We start from the raw sequence: 21,374 nt of genomic DNA, 5'->3' as shown, positions 1-21,374 counted from the left end.
ATTGAGTCCACTCATTCATTCATTCCTTCATTCATTCCATAAATAGTCATTGAGTACTGAAAACAGGTCGGGTACCTTGTTAGATCATGGGAATTGAAAAATAAATTGTGGGATGAAATTTCTTTGCAAAGAGCTACGTGTGTGTGCCTCTGTGTATGTGTAAGAAAAAGAGACCGAGAGACAAAGACAGGAAGAGAATTTAGCCACATGAATCCAGGTAGGAAACGTCAGCCTCTTTGCTATAATTTAGAAATGACTTTTTGAAAGTAGGTGGAACAGGGCTTGTAAAGCTTTAAAGTACAAAATATAGCTGTAAATATTAGGTTTATTGTAAAATATCAAAGCTAAGAAGCCGCTCTTGTATAAAACTTGAAGTTCAGATGCTTAGAACACTGATATAAATAAGTCCCAAAATGTGCTAGTCAACCCAGATTTAATTTTCTTTCCTTATTCATTTTTTAGCCAACGCTCACACTACATAGCTTTACTACTAGTAATGAAATGTCATCAGCAATCAATGGGTATTTCTTACCTCTTTCCTTACATTGGGTTTTTGCAACTTTTAACTCTGACAAAAGCAGTCACTAAAAGCACACCAGCTAAAAGAAAAAAAAGTAACAAAATATGTCATATTTTCTCTTCTCAAGAGGAATCATATTTCTTTCTTCATCTGTCATGTTTTACTGCTCTAGCAGAAGCTATGATATAAGTGATTAAAAGCATTTTTATGATTATAAGGCATTTACGTAATTAATAACCTACATGAGTGATATGCTTTACTCTTAAAATATTTTTGAAAATTTATATTGCTGCTTTAATTCTATTTAAACATCACATTTCATTTCTCTGAAGAAGTTTGCTAGTCATCAAGATTTAATGTCTTTTTTGGTGAAATCAATTCAAGTAGTTTATAATTTTCATAAATTATATTCCATGCCAAAGTTTAATTTATCTTCAGGCAGTATTTATGAATCTTTCTGGAGGAAAGGTGTATATAAAGATGGAACAATATTTTTTATCCTTTCATGCAAATTTCATGTCATTATGAAATTATCATATGACCTGCATATGTGATAAACTTTGTGCAAATCAAAAAGGGAAAAGACGCAGCTGTGTTTCCTGGCAGGTGTTTATCTCAAGACGTTTCAGTTGAATTGATCACAAGGGCAGGGAGTTGTAGGAGCATGTCAATGGCTCTGGAGGACATTCCTTGCTTGAGCTGAAGCCAAGGTCAGCTGTGGTGAGAGCACCTGTTTCTGTTATGTTTCTCTCCAATAAGTTCCATCTCAGATGTTACTCTGCTTTATTGAATTTGTCTTAATGTACTTGAAGAAGAAAAAAAATGCACACTGTTGGAGGTCACTTTAGTCTGTTGGTTTGCATTCTGTTGTTTAGTATACAGCAGTGTGCCCATTTAGAAATGTATCCGATAGCCAAAAATGCTGAAGACCCAGTGTTTCTATTTTGTGTACTTCAGTGGTTCAAAAACAAAAACAAACCCCCCCTGCTTAGCTCTAGCCATCAAAATGAAGAGTTGCATTCCCTGTCATTCAGAAACCTAGAGACACCAGATATTTATATTTGCTAGGGAGAAAAAAGAGATCATTGGTGGGTACTTCTTCATCGGGATAGGTTGAAGGTAGCCGTACTTAAGTATTCATTTGGACATGTCTGTCTGCATACCTTTGGCCATGAAAGGATCTTTCAATCAAAACAGAGCATCGGTCAGCATTGTAATCCCTGGTATTGAGCTGTGCTCCCGAGTGCTTACTGAGTACCAGAAACAGCTTGAATTTTATAGAATAGGATGTACCTCCTCGCACTGCCCCTGTCATTGGAATGGGACAACTTAAAGTGCTCATACATGAGTCAATGCATGCTCGATTACTGGAATCAGTAATTTTATCTTCAGACTTTTATCACCATGATGGTTAAGGACACTGGCAGCTATGTCATCCGACTGGTCACATTTTTTGTGACAGAGCAAGAGAAACTTCATAGCACATGGATTCTGAAATGTATGCTGTGAGCATGTCATTGTCACATCGTGGAAACTCCCGGAGGTTTCACCCCTCTGCTTGCTGTTCTCTACGAATGTGCCAGTCAGTGTGCAGATGACACAAGAGGACTCCAAGAACTAGTACTTGCTATGGAAAGTCAAATGGAGACATATGGGTGTACCTCAGGTCAATTGCCAATAGGCCACAGGACCTGGGTCGAAAAACACTAGCCTCGTTATGCCCGTTTGTCTTTATCTCCAGAATGGAAACAAAGCATCTGGTAACTGATCCCTCAGGATTCGAGGATATGTGATTTCCATTATTTATATTAAGAATGTAATCATCCTTATCCTCATTCTCCCCAAATCAGATATTGTGTCTTTCCAGATTTGCTGCAATTATAGAATAGACATTTCTTAAAGATATGGGCCTGTGTGGCTCATTTTCATGTGATTTTACTGCCTTCTTCTTTTTTTTTTTTTTTTTTTTTTTTTTTTTTTGTCTTTCATGGACTTTTGTTTTGGAGTTGTTTGTTGTTGTTGTTGCTTTTAATATGAAATTTATTGTCAAATTGGTTTCCATACAACACCCAGTGCTCATCCCAACTGGTGCCCTCCTCAATGCCCATCACCCACTTTCCCCTCCCTCCCACCCCCCATCAACCCTCAGTTTATTCTCAGTTTTTAAGAGTCTCTTATGGTTTGCCTCCCTCCCTCTCTAACCTTTTTTCCCTTCCCCTCCCCCAGGTCTTCTGTTAAGTTCTCAGGATCCACATAAGAGTGAAAATATATAGTATCTGTCTTTCTCTGTATGACTTATTTCACTTAGCATAACACTCTCCAGTTCCATCCACGTTGCTACAAAAGGCCATATTTCATTCTTTCTCAACACCAAGTAGTATTCCATTGTGTATGTAAACCACAATTTCTTTATCCATTCATCAGTTGATGGACATTTAGGTTCTTTCCATAATTTGGCTATTGTTCCAAGTGCTGCTATAAACATTGGGGTATAAGTGCCCCTATGCATCAGCACTCCTGTATCCCTTGGGTAAATTCCTAGCAGTGCTATTGCTGGGTCATAGGGTAGATCTATTTTTAAGTTTTGAGGAACCTCCACAGTGTTTTCCAGAGAAGCTGCACCAGTTTTCATTCCCACCAACAGTGCAAGAGAGTTCCCGTTTCTCCACATCCTCGCCAGCATCTATAGTCTCCTGATTTGTTCATTTTAGCCACTCTGACTAGCGTGAGGTGGTATCTGAGTCTGGTTTTGATTTGTATTTCCCTGATGAGGAGTGACGTTGAGCATCGTTTCATGTGCCTGTTGGCCATATGGATGTCTTCTTTAGAGAAGTGTCTATTCATGTTTTCTGCCCATTTCTTCACTGGATTATTTGTTTTTTGGGTGTGGAGTTTGGTGAGTTCTTTATAGATTTTGGGTAGCCTTTTGTCCGATATGCCATTTGCAAATATCTTTTCCCATTCCGTTGGTTGCCTTTTAGTTTTGTTGATTGTTTCCTTTCATGGACTTTTGTTTTGGAGTTGTTTGTTGTTGTTGTTTTGCGCTCAGTTGTGTATGTATGTCAAAGGAAACTGCAGTGCCCAATTTCTAGCTCCTTGGGGAAAATACTAGAGTGTGAAAGAGAACAAAATGATTCTTGATACATCATAAAGTCTAAAAAAGATCCCTAAAACTTCTGTTCCTACCTCGATGCTGGTGGGGAACTGTTTAGTCCCATTTTCAGGTGAAGCATGACTGACTTGGAGGGGTCAGTGGTGAAGCCAGTCAGGAAAGAACAGTAACACTCAGCTCTGGCGCCATGTAAGTGGGTTCTCTGTGGCAAAATGCAACCGCGCGCACACACACACACACACACACACACACACACACACACACGAGCTGCCAGAGTCTCTATATGAGAAGTCACTTACGTTTATCCTCGTGAGTGCCTCAAGGGGATGGCTTTCCTGATACAGGCCAGTATTCTATTTGAGAGGATATAATGTGTTGCAAAGCACAGGAGGAGGTAGATATCCCTTTCACATTAGTCACTGAAAAATCACTTTTTAGCCTACTTATTATATAAGCCACTGTACCTGGAGGATGTTACTTACCATTACGTCTGTCATTAAAAGAAATAATTGTCTTCTCAACGTCCTATACATTTTTGATTATAACATCTAATTTACCAAACAAGTTTAGTTTTTCAAAGGTAAGGAGTCCATCAGGTATACCTAAATTGTTTTTCTTAGGAAAACAATACGTGATTTCTGACATTCCCCATTAATACAAGCAATACCAGAAATGGTTATTGGTGAGTTTAAGACGTGGGTAAGAGACCGCAGAAGGCTGGCAGGGTGAGTCCAAGAATTGCTTTGCTTCGTTGCTACATATGAAGTACCTAGAGGAACAGCCAGTACGCACAAAACAGTGATGAACTACCAGGTTCATCATGCATTTTCCTTCCTCAATACCCCTGCTCCACAAAATCACACTCTTATAGCTTGAAAGTGTTTTGAAAGAACATTGGCTCTGTTTTTATATTCAGAGGAGTGGATGGTTAAATGACCCCTTCTACAGAATTTTGTCTCTTCTTTAAGGTGTTCACAGTTGAATCCATTTAACCTATACCAATAGCCCATTTTAGTGTTTTTTACCCTCCCCCAAGGGTCCAGACACTTACTTGAAATGTTTACCTACAACCTCTTCTGTTTTAACTGAAACTGATTTCATCATATGCTGGTACAGACCATTGGGTTGACAATGGCCAGTTGAAGTAAAGTGTTTTCTTATTTGGTTTGGTTGATTGATTGATTGATTGTCTTTGGTAAAATGTTATCACAAGTCTTATTGTCTTTTTTATTTTTTTTTTAATTTTTTTTTTACATTGATTTATTTTTGAGAAACAGAGTGAGACAAAGCGTGAGCAGGGGAGGGGCAGAGAGAGAAGGAGACACAGAATCTGAAGCAGGTTCCAGGCTCTGAGCAAGCGGTTAGCACAGAGCCTGATGTGGGGCTCAAAGTCACACACTGTGAGATCATGACCTGAGCTGAAGTCGGACGCTCAACCGACTGAGCCACCCAGGTGCCTCCTTATTGTCTTTTTTAAAGGAGGGTACAGTGTGGCAAGCGGCATCGTTTTCTCATGCAACCCAGGGAGAGAAGCCCGGAGGTTAAGACTACACAAAAACCCAATGCTAGAAGCATTCCTCTAGCAATGCCATCATCAAAGTTTATGACTAACGAAAAAATTAGGGCAGTGTCATTTCTGTAGCGCTGGGGTGATAATCATAAAAAGAAAGTAAATCCAGATCTTTCTGGAAAATAAAGTCAGTACTCCCGGACATTCAAGGGCCCAGTCTGAGGGACAGAGGGAGGTGAGAAGTTGTTCGTTCCTTTCCCTAAGCCAAGATGCCATTGAGTTAGCAATCAGAGAAAGTCCAGGTTGGAACAAAGCAGACCCAACAAGGCATGTGGATACTGGGACCCCACCTACCACCTAGTGAACCTGTTTTGGTTTCTCCAAGGCTTTGGTGACAAAGCTGAGGATTCAGGGAAGGAGGTGAGAAGCCCTGAACAAAGTGATAGAGGGGAAGAAATGTAACCACAATCCTCAGCAAAGTGTTACACTCAGTTCTCATGTTGTTACCAAGTTCCTTCTGATCCAGGGAGGAAGGGATTTGGCTTCAAAACCACTTGTATAGGGGAAGGTGGTCTTGCAGAAGAGATGAGAAGGGCCACATTTGGATTCAGTTTTCTCCTCCATCAGCCATGTGTCAGGCTACATGGTGAGGGTCATCTCAGGACCTGTTTATGGTGCAGAGAGAGGCTTAGGAACTCGTGGTAGACCCAGGAATGTGCTGCTAAAGTCCCCTTTCAAGGATTACTTGTTGCCTGTCACAGGAATGCTGTTGGCACACATTTTTCTAGTGTCTGCCCCTTCAGGCACTGCCTCGGTTGCAGAGAAACACCGGAGCAAAGCCACATCCTTGGCAAGGAGGCCCGCATGCAACAACCATTTGAGTCCAGGGTATAAAAGTTTGGCCATTTTGACCAAGGGGGCACATCTCTGATGGGCTTTTCTAGCTCTGGTGTTCTCTGTGGGCTGCTCTAGTCTAATGTCAGGCCTGCACTGCCACTCTCGCCGTCTCTGCCCACCCCTGCTTCCCTCCCCTCCCATCCACAGGTGTGCTTCCCAAGGGCATCTTTAATATACCACTCTCCCCTTTACATCCATCCATAGCCTGCTTGCTGGAAAGCCCAACCTGAGCCAGAATCATAGAGATTTCTTGCACAAGACACACAACCCCCCCCCCCCACACACACACCCCTTTTTTTTAATCATAGTAATCTTCTTAAGCAAAATGTATTCCTCATGTCTCCCCAAAATCAACCATAATATAATGCCTTCTCCCCCTTTCTTCTCTGAAACACTCTTTAAAGCTGATGGAATCCTTGGAGTCAAGTTTGCATTGTTTTCATTCATACCTTTTTTTTAAATTTTTTTAAATGTTTATTTATTTCTGAAAGACAGAGACAGAGCGTAAGCAGGGGAGGGGCAGAGAGAGCAGGAGACACAGAACTGAAAGCAGGCTCCAGGCTGTCAGCACAGAGCCCCACGCGGGGCTCGAACTCCCAAACTGTGAGATCATGACCTGAGCTGAAGTCAGATGCTTAACCAACTGAGCCACCCAGGCACCCCAGCTACTAGCTTTATTTTTAGTCAGTTACCTTTACAGAGCCTCAGTTATTCCATCTGCCACCGGGCTTTATAATCAATACTCCACAAATCAATTGCAAAGATTTAATTTTTCTCCTACTTGGAATTCTCTATCAAGGTTTATTAATTGGGAGTTGCAAGCAAAATCATTTTAAATGGGAAATTATTTGTGGCCCCACCCCAGTGGGATAATGAGGCACTGCTTGGCCTGGAAATTTATGAGGTTTGACATTTAAAGGATACATTCAATTAGTGTAAAAGCTCCCAGGGGAGGGATCTTGCCCCACACTGGGTTTTATCCTTCCTTTGCGCAAATCAGCAAAAGTGTCCCCACATGGTAGTGTATCTGATATGTGAATGCCCCAAAAGCTGGGGTAGGGCCTTTGTAAAAGGGAAAGTTACAACGGCCGTTGTCTTAGCAACCAGCTTTCAAAGGTAAAGGAATTTTCAAAACCCAGCTTTCAAATTGTTACATGGTATACACAAGCTTGCTCTAAGGGGCTTTCACTGGATTCACATGGCGGTTGCTACTGTTTTCCCTGTGCTCTGGTGGGCAAAGATGGGTTCATTTATCAGATCAGAGAATGTGCCCAGACAAGTCCCTCCATTTGTGATTCAATGATACTGGAAGTTTCATGAAATAAACTGAAAGCCGACCACATCCGACACCCATTTGTGGAGACATCTGAGCCGGCATGACCTTCAGAGACTGTCCTTCTCTGAGCCCCTGTTGCCAGTGAGGCAGCAGCAAAAAGCCAACCCAGTTTTGTTTTATTTTGTTTTGTTTTCAATCGAAGTAATTTTCAGTTTTTGTTTTAATTGAAGTAATATTTTAAGGCAAGTTTATTTTTTGTTCTGTCACGTATCAGCCTTATCCTCTCTTCCTTCCTTGTCCAAAACACCTGAAGGACCAATACATTCTTCTTCTTTTTCTTTTTTGTAATGTTTATTTATTTTTGATAGAGAGAGAGAGAGACAGAATATGAGCTGGGGAGAGGTAGAGTGAGAGGCAGATACAGTCTCCAAAGTGGGCTGTAGGCTCTGAGCTGTCATCACAGAGCCCTACACGGGGCTTGAACCCATGAGCTATGAGATCATGACCTGAGCCAAAGCCAGACCCTTAACCAACTGAGCCACCCAGGCGCCTGAGGACCAAGACATTCTTTATAGCAGGTTATGCACCATTTTTGCTGGGTTGGGGAGAAAATGCTCACTGCAAGATGTCTGATGCCCCATTCCATCTGCCACTGTGTCCTTACTCTTTTCTCTCACTATTTCTTTTTCTTTTGGTCAGAATTCATTATTTTATTTATTTTTTTTTTTTCTGAATGTACATTCTGCTCTCAGCCCTGGGCTGGACAACAGGAGCATGAAAATAAATAAGATTCATTTGCTATTTAAGAAGTACGGGCTTTAGGGGCGCCTGGGTCCCTCAGTTGGATGGGCGTCCGACTTTGGCTCAGGTCATGATCTTGCTGTTTGTGAGTTCGAGCCCCATGTTGGGCTGTGGGCTGAGAGCTCAGAGCCTGGATCCTGCTTCAGATTCTGTGTATTCCCCCCTCTCTCTCTTTCTGGCCCCTCTCCCACTCATACTCTGTGTCTCTCTCTCTCTCTCTCTCTCTCTCAAGAATAAATAAGCATATAAATAAATAAATAAATAAATAAATAAATATAATTTTTAATAAAAGTACAGGCTTTGAATGGGGAGCAGAGGTTCCCATTAGGGAACCATTAAGCCAGGTTCCCATAGGGTGTAGTATAGGGTTGATATCCAAGGGCGGGTGGGGGGGTGGTGGTGAGCAGAGCTAAGGGGGTGTGGCTTCAAGTCTGATCTGGAGGCAGCTTCCAGACTCTATCCCTCTTACATGTGTGTGCTGACTCCCTGCCTCTCTCCTCCTTACACTGGGGAATGAGGTTAGTAGGAGACTTCGTACAGTCTCTAAAGAAATCGGTGCTTAGAAGGCAGCCTGGGATGCGTGTGCACAATTTGGTGTGCAGGGAACACCTCTCTCAGCTTGGCCAGTCACTTGCTTATTCAGGTTTCCAGGAGTGCAACTGGAGCCCAAATGTCCAAAACCTCAAAGCAGGCAGTGCTTTCCTGCCCTGTTGTTTATTTGGGTACCCGTGAGTGGCCTCTTCCTAGGGGAGCCTCAGGACAGCGCATTCCCCGCTGCCATCTGCATTGCACCAGAGCCCTGCTTTGAGCCCTGAAGCATCTTAAAGTATCTTAAAGCAATGGGGTCCAATGCCATTCTGCTTCCCATTCCCACTTGCCATCCCCCAAAACCTTTGTCCTCAGAGACCCTCCCTTCCCTGCCTTTCATCTTCATATCCCTCCCTGGGGAAATTAAGTTATCAAACAGGTGGGAGTTGACACTACTGGCAGGGTGAAGTTGTTGCCCTGAAGGCCAGATTTGGCTGTCTACTCACTGGGTGCTCACCTACACAATCCTGAGTAAGAAAAAGCTCTTGCCCTAGAGGAGCCCCTTTCTAGAAGTTATAGTGCAGGCCAATGGATGGATTATATTTATGTGAGTCTCCATTTCTTTTTACAATACCGCCAATATTCTGGGGTCCCTGACATCCATAGCTTTTCCTTTCCTCCAGAGCAAGCTGCATAATGGTTTTGGTCTGGTTCCATCACTTTTTGCCTCTGGGTCTATTCACCCTCTTTTTCTTTGCTACCTTCTTTTCAGCAAAGCTACCTTGTTTCCTTCCTTTTATTCCTGAAGGCCATTTAGCCTCTCTGGATACCTGCATTCCAAGAGGGAAATGTGGATGATATACATCCAGCTTGCCTCATGTTTACAAAGACTTAAAAGCTCCCTATATTTATATTATTATTATTATTATTATTCTACTTATTATACATTGGGGAATGAAGACTTGTCCATCACAGTTTTTAAGTTCTCATAATAAGAACAACATTTTAACTGATGCTTGTAATATGTGTTAAAATATAAACTTCAAGGGGCGCCAGAGTGACTCCATCAGTTAAGCATCTGACCTTTGATTTCAGCTCAGGTCATGATCTCAGGAATCTTGCGTTTCTCTCTTTCTCTCTCTGCCCCTCTCCCATTCATGTTCTCTCTCTCTCTTTCTCTTGCTCTGTATCAAAATAAATAATCATTAAATATATACAAATAGTTTTCAAATATATAAAATCATGAGTCATGGGCAAATAGAAAATAAACTTGTGTCAGAGACTTTATTTAATTCATTTGTTAGCGAGGAAGCCAGTAAGATGTGATGGCCGGTTCAGAGAGCATCTGAAAATCTAGGATATGTATAGGCAATTTAACAACAACAAAAAAAGTTAGGATAAGGTTTTGGTGTTAAATATACAAGTGTTGCTCAAATCAGGCCATCTTTGGAGTTATCTGTTCTACTGGAAAGAAATTATTTGCATCTCTACTAGATAAACATCATCCATGTTTTTTGCTTAATTTCCAAGTTACAGCTAATTTTTTTTTTTCTGGCAAAAGAACACACATGTTTGATGGTACGTCCCTAGTCACACTGCAGCCATCACTTCCCCAAAGAAAGCTTGGGATAAGAAAAAGACCCAGAGTGATTACTGCACAAATGCATCAAAATGTCATGACAGCGTTAATAGATGGGACTTGAGAACTGGTTGGCCCTGACCTGCCATTGCTACTCTCCTATTTAGTGAATTTCAGGCTTTTTTTTTCTCAATATTTTAGGATCTCCTGGTATCACTCATAAAATTGCTCTAGGTCAAGTGAAAGATTGGGGAAAATTCTGAAAGCTCATAATTATAGAGCTTTTTCTTTATCTGCTGATTTCTTTAAATGGGTGTGTGCTTTAGCTCCTGGGACCGTATTTGTTCTCAGTAAGGCCATGCTGGAGAAAACTAGCCAGTGACTGCCAGGGGCCCTAGCATACAGAAAATCCAGACATTGGTGCTAATAGGACAAGGATGTTGCCGGGCAGCCAGCTGGGAAGAATGTAGATGCTCCAGCTGATTCTAGAAAAGACCGGGAGCTCATACGGTATTTTTCATTCCATTGCCCTTGCAGGAAGGCTCCTCTTTCACGGGAACCTTTGTATCTTTTCTTTAAAGCTATTTTTGATAGTGATTTTTCATCTTCAAAAACTGGCAGAGGAGGGTACGGTGAGGCATGGCTTGGCACTCATCTTGGCAAGATGGGACATGTTCCTGTTCGTCAAAATGGCTCCCGTGGCTACTCTAGACCCGTCGTTAGGATTATGGGAATTTTGCTGCTTCATCATCTTGATATTCCTTCAGGGGTTCCTCCAGATGATATGCAAAACCCTAATCGGCCACCTTGAACTGCAGTGGGATTTGTTCCCTGTGGCTCCACATTAGCAACAGAAACAGAAGCACCATTCAAGTGCTTGCTTGTCTTTCCCCCTCCTCCTGGATGTAAATAACCAAAAGAGGATTTCCACAGAATGCATATTTAGCGCTCTGCCTGGGCAAAATGTTGGGCCCTGCCACCATTCTGTTAAAAAGAAAGCAAATATTTGTTTTTTAGCCGGTAGTCTTGAAGAAAAAACAACAAAAAAGCAAGCCTCTTTACTTTACAGAAAACCCAAGTAGCAAGATAAATACCTCTGACACACCCTGACCCACACTCCAGACAAAAACATGCTGATGCTGAGACAGGTTTTCCTTAATGCCCAAATACCATGTGGATTAATAAATGGCTTTCAGAGATATACACAGTTCTGTAGCAAGGAGTTATATTTGAAACTTGATAGAAGATTACTTCCAAAATGACTTTTAGAAAAAGGAGAGCAACAGCATTATACATAATGTACATAATAAATGAAAAGATTTATTTTAAAGTGTACAATCAATATGCAAATACATGTTCACTGAGAATTAGTCAATAATACCTCCAAATACTCTTATTAGAGGCAACCGATATTAGCCCAGTATGAGACTTTCTAGACAGTGTTCAATGTTCTTACATACATTTAAGTACCCTGAGGAAGCACTGTACAATATTATTATTTGTGGCTATATTTACATAAACGATATATTTATAGGTATTATACCACAGCTTTCTCACTGTTTTTTGTTTGTTTGTTTTCGTTTGCTTTTTGACTTCAAATATGCCTCAGAGACCATAGCATGTCAATATAAATAGCATATTAAACTGCTGTCTAGTGTTTTACCTAATATTTTCAGTTTTTGCTTGTTTTGTTGCCATGTTTATTTTATATCCTTAATGTATCTGGAATTTGTTTAAGGTTTTGAGGTAGGATTGTAATTTTATTTATTTTCCAAAATAATTTCCCATCTCCATTTATTTCATGGTTCCTCTTTTTCCTAGTTACTTAGAACTCTAATGTATGTTATAATGTAAAAGCCATCTTTCTATATAAAGAGTCTGTTTCTGGAATTCTTAGAAGTTTCTGGTTTCTTGGGGTGCCTGGCTGGTTCAGTCATGAAAGCATTCAACTCCTGATTTCAGGGTCAAGAGTTCCAGCCCCACGTTGGCTATAGAGCTTACTAAAACCGAACACAAAAACAAAACCCATAAATTTCTGGTTTCTGTTTTATTTACATAGATTTTTTTTTCCCCTAAGTACTGCACCACTTACAGGGCACACACTTACAGGGCATATTTTGATACTGAATAGGAGAGATTTTCCCTTACACGTGCGTGCGTACACACACACACACACACACACACACACACACACACACACCTACTTCACTCCTGTTTTTAATCCTGTATCTCTTCTTGTGGGATTTTAGATTTAGCTTTTCATGTTCTATGAAAATAATTTTGGGGGCTATTGATTAGATTGTATTGTGTTAGAGGAACTAGCTATACATTACTGACTCATACTGAAGCATGTTTTGTTTCTTCAGGTATCCTTAGGAGTGAAGGTAAAATTGTATCATTTCCTTTATATATACACATCTTGTTAATTTCAAGGTGTTTTGCTGCTTTTGTTGTTAAATAGGATTTTTTCCTAGCTATTCCGTCTTCCAGTTGGTTATCATTGCTATATAGAACCGTGATTGATTTCGCACGTTGATGTTTATATCCATCCACATTCTTATACTTTTAATTGTAATAATTTGTCATTATTGTTTTGAGGGGATTTTCTAGGTAGATAATTATACTATTTGTGCACATAATACACTATTTGTAATGACTATGTATGAAGCTAAATTAATTATTTTGGGGTGTAATCATCACCACTAGCTCCATGTTAGGATATTCGTTTAAAAAGGTAGAATAAGGCCAATGATAATAATGTTTTCATGGCTCTTGATACACATTGCTGAATTATTCTTGATAAGTTTTTCACAACATTCATTTCCACCAAACAAACAGGAAATACTTTCAATCTGTTGTTATGTGATTCTAAGTTAACAATCTCTTTCCCAATTTTTTGAGGAGGATTCGTATTTTATTTGAGGTCCCAGTTTGTAGTGAGGATTAAATCAGAATATGTCTGTGAAGCACAGTGCATAGAAGGTTCTGTATAAGAAGTAAGCTTTTAGTTCAACTTGACTATTGCATCGTTATTTGACCTTTTAAACATCGAGTTAGTGCCACCTGTATTGTTACATAGAGTGTCTTGATTGATTTTTGAGCAAGAAATCACTATATCTGGCCAAACTCAACCAGACACATGCCTTGTTTTTAAGAAAATCATATTTTGGAATGAAAGTTTCTCCTAGGATTTCCTTCTGGTACCAAGACTGTCAGTTGGACGGGCAGGATAAAAGCAGAAGACAAATGATGGTTAGTGTATTTGCTTTTATCAATTAGGTATATGCTAAATCCTCTGTCACTTTAGAATTTGGAATCTAGGTGGTACATGTACCTGTACTTAATTTAGCTATTGTGATTCATATAAAAAACAGCTACTCCAAGTTCAACGTCAAAAAAGTAAGAAAGAAAGGAAGAAAGGTAGAAAAACAGAAAGAGTTATTATCTTTGTGAATCCAGAGCCCAACCTGGCACATTCAGTGTTTTGCCTGAAGAGGAGACCTCAACGAAGGAGTTTTGCTTGAGAATGAGGAGGAAAGAGAACAGGCACCCACGAGAGAAACAGAGGCTTTTGCAGTTGGTGCCAAAGACCAGAACAAAATTGAGATGTTCCTCTGGAAGCGATGAGCATGTATGGAGCTGACACATGGAGGTTTTCTAAGACAGGCTTAGAATGATGATAGTGACCTTTGTATGTAATTCAAGGAAATATCATCACAATGAACATGCTTGATACCAAGGGCCAGCTGAAGAGTCTCAGGCAGAACTGCTTCTCGCTAGGCCAACAAGCTAACCAATAGTGATAGTTATCCAGAAGGGTGAGGTGGAGGTCAAGAGAATAAATGCCTATGTGTATATTACTTGATGGGGGGGAAAAACATGGTAGAGATAAAGGTAAGAAGGTAGAAGGATCCCTTGGTTATAGGAATGACTCAAGTTGTCTAATCATTTCATTCATTTTAGGATTTTAGAGCTTTCAAGGTATGCAGGCTTTGAAGGTCAAGAGACCCCAGTCCGACACCTGTCTCTGCCACAGAAAATCTGTTTGAGGGGCCCCTGGGTGGCTCAGTCGGTTGAGTGTCCAACTTCAGCTCAGGTCATGATCTCACAGCTCATGAGTTCAAGCCCCAGGTCGGGCTCTGTGCTGACAGCTCAGAGCCTGGAGCCTGCTTTGGATACTGTGTCTTCCTCTCTCTCTCTGCCCCTCCAGTGCTTGTGCTCTCTCTCTCTCAAAATAAATGAATGTTAAAAAAATTTTTTTAATAAAAAAAAAAGAAAATCTGTTTGATTCTTGACTCTGGCCAAAACAATCTCTCTGACACTAAGTTTCCTCAGCTATACAATGTGAATAATTTGAAGAATGCCTTCTTTTCCTTGGGGTATTCAATGAGTTAATTTTATCTTATTGTTTTAATTTTTTTAATTTGTGTTTATTTATTTTTGAGATAGGGAGAAACAGAGCATGAGTGGGGGAGGGGCAGAGAGAGAGGAAGACACAAAATCTGAAGCAGACTCCAAGCTCTGAGATGTCAGCACAGAGCCCAACGCAGGGCTCTATCTCATGAACTGCGAGATTATGACCTGAGCTGAAGTTGGATGCTTAACCAACTGAGCTACCCAGGCACCTCTCAATGAGTTATTTTTAAAGTTTCTAGCAGACAAGTATGTTTGAAATGTAATTTTTATTTTAAATTAGAAGCATTGTTCTGATTCTTGGTCAGCTTGCAGATTAACTACAAACCTCGAAATCATGACTTTCAAGTGCTTTAAGTATGACGCTACAGTTTTGTTGTTGTTGTTTTTTCTTGTTGTTCCAACCTTTTAATGAACTGTAGACAAGATTCAGGTGAGTAAAGAGAAAAGTATATTAGAGCTTAGAGCAGCAGCTTAAAAATCAAATACCTGCAAGGGCAGGGAAGGCCATATGAATGAATGAAGTGGTCCCGGAGGAGAATGTGGCCAAGTGGGGATGGGAGTCCCTGTCTTAAAGGAACTGACCACAGCGTGGCTACAGCTGACATTTGCCATGCAGGAAAGCAGGTTCATTGTTAACATCTCTTCTGATTTTTCAAAGATTTATTCGAATTTAAAAAATTTTTCTCATTTTTAAAAAGTGACAACTAAATAAAATAACTAAATACTGGGTTGCAGAAACTTTGTGAGGAAGGGATGTGTGTATATGAATGCAGGTGTGTGTGTATAAAGACAAGGGTGGAGTAATGGGATTGTGGAATGCATGGAGACAATAACATACCACATTATGGCAAGTACATGAAGAGATCCAAAGTCAAGACCATAGGGCATTGGGGAGCCTTAGTAATTCAGAAGGCCCGGTGCACTGAAGTCAGAGAAGGGAATATGGGCCGGGGGGAGGGGGAGAGCTAGAGAGGTAAATGAAGGCTAGATCTTTCATACTGTACCATCTGTGCCAAGGAATTTGAACTTGATCCTGAGGACAATCAGTAGTCTCTGAAGAGCATTAAATAGAAATAGCCGAGTCCAAAGTAATGAATGGATGGGAAGAATCAGGACTGAGGGTACAAAATCAGTTGGAAGGTCGTCAAAGGGAGTCAAGTTGGAGTGAGGAGCATTGTACTAGGACTATGGCTCTAGGTGTATAAAGAAGCAGATGGCACTTTACGTTAACTACACTAAAATTAAAAAAAAAAAAAGTAGATGGAGCCAGAGATAGCTGGGAGAGCAAATCCCCAGGGCTAGGTTGGGAGGGGGCAGGGGGAGGACTGTGTGGAAGGAGGGGGTGGGAAGATTGTGGTTACATTTCTGTATCCTATTCAAGTTTCACAGAAGGTTCACATCTACACCAATACTCTACAGGTAGTAGGCAACATCAGAAAATGGAGAGATCTAGCAACCTGGGTGTGAGTGTGTGGGTGAGAATTATTCTATTCTCAGTCTACCTATTACCTCTCCAGGAAGACAAAAGAGAAGCCTGACCTCTAGTTTTTTACCGTTCGTAAAGAATGAAAAGCAGTCAGGTGAACCCTGAAAGTTAGTTCGTTGTGTAACTTAGTTCATAGTTCATTGTGTCATTTGTTTTGTCAGCATCTGGGAATGAAATGCTCCTCTTGTTTTAGGTCATTCTCTCTATGTTCCATATGTCTCAACCCTCAAGGAGCACATTTCTGCCAGAGAAACCACCCCAGCCACTCTTGTCTCCATTTATAAACTTGTTGACTAAGTCACACACGAGAAAATGTGCAATAGGTCTTGCATTTCCACCTCTGCTAGAAGCAAAATGCCCCTAACAAGATGTATGAAGAGTTATTCAAATCTACTGCAGAGAGTAACTACAAAATAAGGGGTGGGAGGGGGGAGGCAAAATGGTTGACTACATCAATCCTCCCCTCTTTATTCTGTACAATCTCTGGGAAAGAAATAATGAGCCTTCCTTTATGATCTGCTTGTATTTATAATTGATTTATCTTGTGGTTGAAAGGAGATTTACTCCCTCAAATTGAGACAGGCAGGAGAATGCAATTTGGGTTTGACCTCCTGGCCCTCTTTGGGTATCGCTTATCAGAACTGAAAATACAGTAGAGTTTCACCATTATTTCAGAATAAAAGACTCGATTAATCCTTTAGCAACGTTATGTCTGTCTGTGGATGCAGCCAGTGACTGCCGTACACATATTGATGTGTCTGTAGGCCTGGTGTGATTCAGGGAAGGCACAAAACCCCCTCAACCCCACGGTACCTTCCCATCATCCCCATTTCCAATTATTTCCTTGTCCAGCCTGCCAGGCTGACGGATGCCAGGAAATTTTAGGTTACCTGACTTATTTCTTCAAGTTACCGCTTTGTTTCTTGCTTTAGCATCTATATTCCTCTTCTGAGATGACACATTTGGAATTCTCATCTGTATCCACCCTGGTGGGAATATATTTTTATGTGGGCATTTGCTAGACCAAGATTTAATAGGATTGTAGGACTAGAAATGAATGGGGCTCAGAAAGGAGAGTTGATGGATACAGAAAATAAATGATAAGTTAGTCCTGCTCCTATTATTTTTTTTTCTCTCTGTTAGTACACTTTGTAGACCTTGAAGACCTAAGTGTATCCTCCCTTTATTCATGTGTGTGGACTTGAGGCCACAGTGTTGAATTTGGACTAGAACTTTTGTTTTTAAAGGCAGTCTGGGCCCGTGTCTTCTCTGGGATCTCCCATGATTCCAAGCACCAAATAAATAAATATATCCTGATTGGGGGGGCGTGGGGGTGCCTGCGTGGCTCAGTCAGTTGAGCGTTTGACTTCCACTCAGGTCATGATCTCCCAGTTCATGAGTTCAAGCCCTGCATCAGGCTCTGTGCTGACCACTCAGAACCCAGAGCCTGCTTCAGTTTCTGTGTCTCCCACTCTTCTCTGCCTCTGTCTCTGCCCATCCCCCTCCCCCTGCTCATGCTCTTTCTCTCTCTCAAAAACAAATAAACATTAAAAAATTAAAAATAAATATCTCCTGATGAGATTTAGTTTAATTTCTTGGCTTATTGTCTCTCTGTTCACATTTTTCTGATATCTGAGGTTTGGGATAGTAGAGTCCTGGGTTCCCAATGGTAACAAAATCCTCTGTCACTTGGAATCTACTCCATTCTTAAATAATTTGCAAAGAGCATTGTGAATCTCTCTGATAACATCAGGATGTACCCACAGCAGAAAAGTTGGGTTATAATCCGGTTCTGTATTCCAGAAGGAGAAATTTCTCTTCCAAATAATAATTTGGAGGTAAGTGCTAGGATAGTGCTCTCTGTCTCTCTTTATATATACACATACATATAAATGACCTACTGGTTCCAGTCATTGTAAGGGCTCAGGAGAAGGCATAGAAAAGAGTAATGATTGAGCACATACTGCATTCCATGATCTTAACTAAGCTTTATGAAAATACACTAAACAGACTTATTATTATTTTACAGATCAAGTAGCTAAGATGAGGTCATCCAGTGGTCAATGTGGCTAATCAGCTAGTGACCTGGAGTATGACTCCATGTCTGTGTCCCAAAGCCCGCCCTCCTTCCAGGGCTCACATCACACTACAGGAGCCATGCAAGACTTGTTCCCATGTTCTAACTTCATGTGCCTAACAACTTGCTTCTCACTTTGTCCGAAGGGACAATCTCCCTTGAGCATTCTACTTCAGACAAAATCTGCTGGAGACTACATCAGAACACATTTTATTTCATTTGCAAGGAACATGGTGATCGAAAGTTTCTGTCTGAAACATGTAAGGTACAGGATTCCATGTGAAGCATATTATTTTTTCTTTCTTCTCTCTTTTTTTTTTTTTTTTTTTTTGAGTTGGGGTGAGTTTCTTCCCGGCCTGGAGAGACATGCAATGCATTTTGCACATGCTGTTTGAATTCCTAATTCTCACCTGAAGCTATAATTGAAAAGTTCAACACAGCAGGACAACAGAACGACACATAACTGTTATGAGTATCTCGCTATTAAACCTAAAACATTGAATGGTATGATACCTTACTTTTTTTTTCTTTTATTTTTCACTGCTTAGGGGGAACATCATCAAGACAGAAAGGCTTCCTAGGATGCATACGCTCATTACACTTGAATGGGCAGAAGTTGGACCTGGAGGAGAGGGCCAAGGTCACGTCTGGAGTCCGGCCGGGATGCCCGGGCCATTGTAGTACTTATGGTAGCATCTGCCACAACGGGGGCAAGTGCGTGGAGAAGTACAGTGGGTACTCGTGTGATTGCACCAATTCACCATATGAAGGGCCCTTTTGCAAAAAAGGTACAATGGGCACCTCTGTTTTTGCCGTGTTGTATTCTAGTGCCTCCAAGCCATGGTCAATTCATGCCCTCAGTCAGTTCCCAAGCGATCATTTATCTTCTTCAGTTTCACTCTGTTTAAAGACTCTGTGTAACTCCTCAACACAATTACATATACCCATCTCACTGTCTGTTGACATTGGCAGTACAGTTGAACTGGATAGATAGTAACAGCGTAACATGTCTCCTTGGCCCAGGGGCCAGCTGAGGCCTGGGAGAAGTGGACTCTCATTTCTGTTGTATCAGCCAGATTGCCAGGGGTGCACTGATCTTCCCAGTTCCAGTTCCTTAGCCCACACGTGTAATCACAGAATTATAGAATCTACCCCTGGAAGTGTCTCAAGGAGGCTTAAAGTCATTTTAAAGCATTTTTTACAAAAAGAACTTATAGGTAAGTGAGTAGACATCTAGCATACATCTAGTAAAATCAATAGCATACATCTAGTAAAATATCCCTATTCTGCAGATGATGTGAGTACGGTCTGAAGCTTTAAAAGCCTTGCCTGGAAACTCACATTTAGTTCATCAAGGGTCTGGGAATGAAACACAGAGATCAAAATCCTTGCCCCGGTGTCTTTCTATATCCCCTCCTAATCTTATTATTTCATTGCATTGGCAAAACTAACCATGATGGATGTATATCTTGAACGAGGAGTGATGATCATGGTGTAAATTCTCTAGAAAAATTCAAGATAACTCTACAAACTATAAAATGGGATTATTCAGTATAAACACTTAGTATTTTTTCAAACACAAAGGCAAAAGATTAGGTCTCCTACCAATATTCACAAGATTGTAAAGTTTATTTTATTGATAGAAAGAAAAAAGTTTGTTGAACAAATAATGTACACAATATTTCAAGAGCAGCATTTAAGCTATTAAAATGTTTCAATTACTTTGAAACACCATTTACATATAAACAATGATGGCAATTTTACACAATTCTTGTCAATTGATTAAAACTCATTTCACAAACACCTCTACCAAACAGTGCTTTATTTAGTCCAATTTCCTGTTGGAACTTAAAAACAATGGAGAAGAGAGGAGCACTCAGTGTTCCCTTTGAAGGACTCTGTAATTTAAGCTCTTCATCGTTCACACTGGCCCTCTCCCCAGTCAGATTGAATTACTTGCTTATTATTGTTGAGAACCATTGTATTTGTTGGGGGAAAAAATAATGGTACAAACTTTAGGGCCAACAGTGTGTTGGGCCCTTCCTTCATGAGCTTGACATAAAGTGGTCCCATCCCAGTAGGTATTTAATGTGCTAAGAGACACAAAGACACCACTGGATTTTCACCCTGAGTGAGGTCTCTGATTAACTTCCCCTAAAAAAAAAACACCTTAAATGCCACCCTTAGTCTAGTCCCAGAAGAAGCAAATACAGAATAAACACCACCAGGCCTAGTTACAAAGGTATACTAGCATTGTTTTACAGGATCTATATCCAAGTTGTATGTTTTGAAAGAAAAAAAAAAAAAAAGAACAGTGTTGTTCTATATTTCTCCAGAGACATTGGTCAGACATCTCATAGATCATATTGTTCTAAATTTAGCCTAATTTTTCATTGGCTTTTTCTTTCCCCTAAAACAACTCTGATTAAGTATCTTCTGTCCCTACCCCCATATCTTTTTGCTGCATATATTGAAATAGCCTGTGCTCTCTCCCCATTTTTTACTTTGATCTATAAGCAAAATAGACAAATATGTGCTTAGCCTTTTCAGCTTGCTTCATATTTCACAGCCCCAGACTTTCACCCCTTTCTCATAAAACTAAGGAAATGATTCCCTTTATATTCAGTACCTGCATAGTATATAGAAGAAACCTTTTAACCTAGTCTTCTAGCCACACCAATTGCCTACGGAAGTGTACCATGGGAGCCATTAGCTATGTGATGATCCTGAACAAGGGTGCTTTTCTATGTTATTAACTAGTAGGGCATGTGTAACTTAGGGGGTGCAGATACTGGAAATATGTGGGGTGGAGTTACCAATGCCTGGGCCAGAACCATAATCCATTGATCCACTTCCTGTTTCTGATGATAGTACAAAGTAACAATAATCTTGATATTAGTTAGTAGTTATTGACTGCCACATACATTCCTTATGACCAGCCTAGTGGGGAGGATATTAACATCCACATTTAACATATTGGGAACATTGAAGTTCATGGAGTTTTAATGACTTGCTAATAAATGTCAGAGCTGAAGATCCATCCAGCACTTTTTGGTTTCTTTTTTCTCTTTAAAAACCCTAATTTCATTCTGTATAGGAATATAGTATTAGGATTCAAATATTATTTTCTGCTTTGTGTGTGTGTGTCTTTTTTTTAATGTTTATTTATTTT

General features: G+C 40.4%; 1 protein-coding gene across 6 annotated transcripts in view; it reads left to right on the top strand.

Moving 5' to 3' along the window:
• The window catches only part of CNTNAP5 (contactin associated protein family member 5), an 801,874-nt gene that overhangs the window by 673,831 nt on the left and 106,669 nt on the right, over nt 1-21,374 (top strand). For all 6 annotated transcript variants that reach the window (XM_027056014.2, XM_027056013.2, XM_053214870.1 and 3 more), the window contains one exon: nt 18,751-18,990. In XM_027056014.2, the coding sequence (XP_026911815.1) occupies nt 18,751-18,990 (240 nt within the window). The remainder of the gene's footprint in view (nt 1-18,750; nt 18,991-21,374) is intronic.

This window comes from Acinonyx jubatus, chromosome C1 (assembly GCF_027475565.1).
Source record: "Acinonyx jubatus isolate Ajub_Pintada_27869175 chromosome C1, VMU_Ajub_asm_v1.0, whole genome shotgun sequence".
Lineage (NCBI taxonomy): Eukaryota > Metazoa > Chordata > Mammalia > Carnivora > Felidae > Acinonyx > Acinonyx jubatus.
This window is presented reverse-complemented; position numbering and strand designations above follow the sequence as displayed.